Source organism: Penaeus chinensis, chromosome 13 (assembly GCF_019202785.1).
Source record: "Penaeus chinensis breed Huanghai No. 1 chromosome 13, ASM1920278v2, whole genome shotgun sequence".
NCBI classification, from domain to species: Eukaryota; Metazoa; Arthropoda; class Malacostraca; order Decapoda; family Penaeidae; genus Penaeus; species Penaeus chinensis.
The window spans coordinates 8,179,001-8,184,000 of NC_061831.1; the positions used below are offsets into that span (position 1 = coordinate 8,179,001).

The 5,000-nt window shown below is 38.7% G+C and overlaps 1 protein-coding gene across 1 annotated transcript in view; it reads right to left on the minus strand.

Annotated features, from left to right (window-relative positions):
* LOC125031861 overlaps positions 1–5,000 on the minus strand; it is a 13,031-nt gene that overhangs the window by 207 nt on the left and 7,824 nt on the right. The window contains exons 4-8 of the mRNA XM_047622847.1: positions 4,946–5,000; positions 2,195–2,395; positions 1,863–2,024; positions 1,058–1,231; positions 1–120 (exon numbers count right to left, since the gene is read on the minus strand). The exon at positions 1–120 is cut by the window's left edge and continues 207 nt beyond it; the exon at positions 4,946–5,000 is cut by the window's right edge and continues 89 nt beyond it. Coding sequence (XP_047478803.1) covers positions 1–120; positions 1,058–1,231; positions 1,863–2,024; positions 2,195–2,395; positions 4,946–5,000 — 712 coding nt within the window. The remainder of the gene's footprint in view (positions 121–1,057; positions 1,232–1,862; positions 2,025–2,194; positions 2,396–4,945) is intronic.

A 5,000-nucleotide genomic window follows, 5' to 3' on the forward strand; every position in this document is an offset into this window, starting at 1 on the left:
GTCGATCCATGAGAGAGAACTGCACAGATCCGAACACAGCGGAGTGGGCGGGCTGGTGATGTGAGGGTTGTTCACGCCCACGACGCCCACGGCACGAGAACTGCTCTCCTCGTAGACGACCTTTTAGATTTAGAATTGGAGTTGGCATAGGTGTTAATGTTTTTTGGTTTTTTTTTTTATATATGTCAGATCATGTATAAATATAGATGGATAGGTAGGCAGATGGATAGACGAATAGAAGGGTGGATAGCGGGGTAACTAGATACAAACTTGCTCATTATTTCTTTATATCCCTTTCTCTCTATCAATATATCTCTAATATTCGATCTATCTATAAAATTCTCTCTCTCCCTCTTCTTGACCCTGCCCTCCATTCCTCCTCCTCTCCCACCTACTTATCCTCCTTCTCTTCCTCCCACTAGATCATTCTTTCTCCCCCTCCCACTCTCCCTCCTCCCCTATTCTCCTCCCTCCCTCTCTCTACCCTCTCCTTCTTCCTCCTTCGTCATTCATTCCCACCTTCCTCTTTCCCTCCCTCCCACTTCTTTTCCTTTCTTCCTTTCCTCTCACCTCCCAACACCCTCCCCTCCTCCCCACTCCCTCTACCCTCTTCTCCCCTTCCTCCTTTACTCCCTCCTCCCTCCTTCCCTTTACCCTCTTCCCCTCTCCCTCCCTCCCTCCTTCTTACCTTTCTCTACCCTCCCCCTCCGACCTCCCACCCTCTCTCCTTCCCTCCCTCTACCCTCTCTCTTTTCCTCCTTCTCTCTTTTCCTCCTTCCCTCTACCCTCCCCCTCCTCCCTCCCACCCTCTCTCCTTCCCTCCCTCCCACCCTCTCTCCTTTTCTCCCTCCCTCTACCCTCTCCTTCCTCCCTCCCACCCTCTCCTCCTCCACCCTCTCTCCTTTTCTCTCTCCCTCTACCTTCCCCCTTCTCCCTCCCACCCTCTCTCCTTCCCTCCCTCTACCTTCTCTCTTTTCCTCCCTCTCTACCCTCCCCTTCTTCCTCCCACCCTTCCTCCCTCCCACCCTCTCTCCTCTCTCCCCATCCCCAAATTTACCTTCCAAGTGACAGCTGGCGCGGGGACAACCATCTCGTTCTCAGTCAACCCAAGATAAATCTCAACCGGGTTCGCGTTGATGTCATCCAAGGTCAGGACATCGAAACCGCCGGTGTAGATGGTCAGGTCAGTACCGTGGGCTTCGGCAAGGTCACGGGTTGCGTACTCAAGGTACTGTGGTCGTGGTTGGGTTTGTTAAAATGGGTATTGCTATTGTTGAAGGTATTGATATATTATCGTTATTGTTATCATTTTCATTATTGTTATGAGCTTTTTAATGATGATAATGATAAGCAACATCATCATCGTCATCATTGTCATTATTATTATTTTTTATTATTATTATTATCATTATTATTATTATCATTATCATTATTATTTTTATTATCATTATTATTATTGTTATAATTATTACTATTATTATTAGTATTATCATTATCATTGTCATCATCATTATTATTATCAAATATTGTTATTATCATTATTACTATCATAATTATCATTATTATTGTTATAAAATATTGTTATTATCATCATTCCTATCATAATTATCATTGTTATTATTATCATTATTATCATTATTATAATTTCTATTATCATTATTTTTATTGCCATTATTACTGTTGATATTATCATCACTATCATTATTACTGTTATCATTATCATTATTATCATTCTATTATTATCATTATTATTATCTTAATTTTCATTGTCATCACTGTTATTGTCATTTCCTCATCATTATTATCATCATTTTCATCACCATCATCATCATAATCAAAGCAATCTAATTAACTTTCCTTACCTTCCAGTTTCCGTTATTGAAGGCCTGCCACTGAGGAGCGGCGTTGATGTAATAGTAGGTCGCGTCCTGCTCCGCCTCCGTCACGAAATCGGCGTCAGGAGCGAGGTGTCCCCTGGCGAGGTACAGCTGTTCGTGGGGGTTGAGGATAGTGTTGGCAAGGTCCTGGGAATTGGGAGACTATGTAAGTGCTTTTCATACCGCGTGTATATAAGAGTATGTACACACTCACACACATACACACTCACACACGCGCGCATGTATATCACATAATCTAAAATCACAAAACACACACACACACACACAAAAAAAAAAAAAAAAAAAAAAAAACGAACATCATCTCCCAGCAGCGTCTTCATCAAAGCGAGCTGCGAGTTCTGGGTGTAACACGTGGACATGGAGACGCTGAAGAAACCTGTCGAGGACTTGAAGGAAGGCCTGGAGGAGTCGATGTCCTTAGCGGCGATGTTGGCTCCATGGACGACGTGTTCGGTATACAGGGTCGTCTCGGCTTTGGGTTCGAAGCACACGCGAATCTGTGGCGGTTTGGGGTGGAAGGGGTTAGTGTTGGAGGGCAGGGGGAGGGTGGGGAGGGTGGTGAGGGTGATGCTGGTGGTGGTGATGCTGGTGGTGATGATGATGATGATGATAACTGTAATAATGATAGCAATAATGATCATCAGGGAGTGGAGCGTCTCAAGATTAGATTTAATTGCTACACAAGACCAACATTATAGTCTAAGTCTAATGAAGTAGTTTCGTTACCCCTATAACATTGCGAAATACAAATTTCTTTTATCAATACTACATCAACTGTTTCCATAGAAAGCACAATTACTAGCTTACTAGACATAAGTTTTCTTTGCACAAGACCTATTACCACCGGGTGCAGCAGTTAAAACAAGATTATATAAAAGTTTTTTTTTTTAAATGTACAATAGATTGTAAGATAATTTCAACTCAACGGGGTTATCAAAATCACTTACAGTATGAACCATTAAATTGTATTTTTCTATTAGCATAGACCACTCACCTACTTTAAATACGAAATGCAGACTAAATTATGAACACATAAAATAGTCTCCCCCATTTATTACAATATTCAAAGAAAACTGAAGCGTTTCATAATACTCATAGAAAACGTATTTATAGGGGATACTTTTCCTTGCGTTGGATTTCTGCCGCCTCTTGCAGAGATAACTAGTAAAGTGTAATAAAAATCAATCGTAAAAGGATCACGTATGGACCTACATGTTCGTTATCAATTGGTGAATTTACTCAGTTATATATTCATTCATTTACTGATTAAAAAAAAAAAGAAAGAAAATTATGGTTTTACCCACCGTATATGGGTATATATAAAAATCGTGTCATGATGTTCACTCTTTTTAATTAATGACAATTTTGACTTTCTTTTTGGATGATTTCCTCAACTTTTTAGGTTAGGTTAGGTTAGGTTAGGTTAGGTTAGGTTAGGTTAGGTTAGGTTTAGGTTTAGGTTAGGTTAGGGCGATCGGAAAGGAGTCCCGAATCAGTTAGGGAAACACGGCGATCGGCTTTTTTTTGGCGGTCATGTAAATCGTGCGTTTAGAATATGCTTGTTAGTTCGTTCGAGCCCGTAACGCAGATTCGAATCTACTGCTTTCTCTATCATTTAAATTACGATTCTTGGCTCGGGTTTTTCATTTTTCTACTTTCTTTATCATTTAAATTACGATTCTTGGCTCGGGTTGTTGGCTGGAGTTCGGGACGGGTGTGGTCCTTTTATAAACCTTATGTTCTTTTATTATTATAAGCATTGATTCTTGCTATCATAATCTACTTATATACCATTTTGAATCGCTTATAACAACAATCAGACATACAGTAGTCAGAAATAACATAAACTGATAACTGAGCGCTCAGAACTATTGTAAACAAAGAATCTTTACCAGTATCACTGAAAATATAACAAAACGAAAATCCTATATGATAACCGCCAGTAAGTCTTCACTCCATCATTTAAATCGAAATCACAGCTTAGTGAAAACGGCAGTACGAAATATCCCCACAATCACAAATAATTTTAACTCTTATTTAATTATCAAAAAAAAAAAAAAAAAAAAAAAAAAAAAACGAAACAATTATAAACACAACCACTAGTATTTTTTTCAAACCCATTACGAAAAAGCAAAAAAAAAAAAAAAAAAAAAAAAAAACACCTTTAAATATAAACATCGTTATTATCACCAGCAACAAAACTTCCCGTCAAACTGAAAGCGAAATATCCAACCTGCGTCACAGTCTTCCGGGACAACGTGCCTAAATCATTATAGTCATTCCCAGAACATAAACATTTACTAAACCACAACTTTGAGTCAAAGCAGAAAAGGAAAGATCCACTGTCATCATAATTACCAATAGTTTCCAGTCCCATTAACCCCTCCCCCCCAAAAAAAAAAAAAAAAAAATAAGAAGAAAGGAGTAATAAAAATCCACATCATAAATTTACGAATTAACATCTCTACAACCATAATACTTATTCACAATACAAATATCTAAATCACAACTTCCACGTCAAACAGAGGACGAAATAGGTACAAACAATACAAAAAAATCTGTATCACAACTGTAACCTCTATAATATCTATCCACAACACATCATTCCTTCTCACAATCATAATCACAATCACCAGTAACTCCCACTACAAAAAAAAGAAATAAAAGAAAATGCATCACAACCTTGCAAAACCACACACAGCCATACAATTCCCAGTAAAAGGAATTCAACTCCAAATCGGGAATTCTGATCTTATGACTTATATAGTTATATATATATATATTTTTTTTTTGTTTTTCTTTCATTCATTCTATTTGTTATTGCCCTTACGTACGATGGTAACGTAGATTTTGGTTTGTCAACTGATAAGTGTATATATATATGTGTGTGTGTGTGTGTGTACACACACACACACACACACACCCATGCTTGTCTACTTGAATACTTTCTCACATTACTGTTCAGATGCCAATACACCAACCACCTCAACCACGACGTATCATATAAAAAAAACCCAAAAAACCGAAGTATCCACAATGAGAATCACCAATTCGTAAAAACTCTCAGGCCCAAAAATCTCAAAGCCGATGCCCTCGAGCACG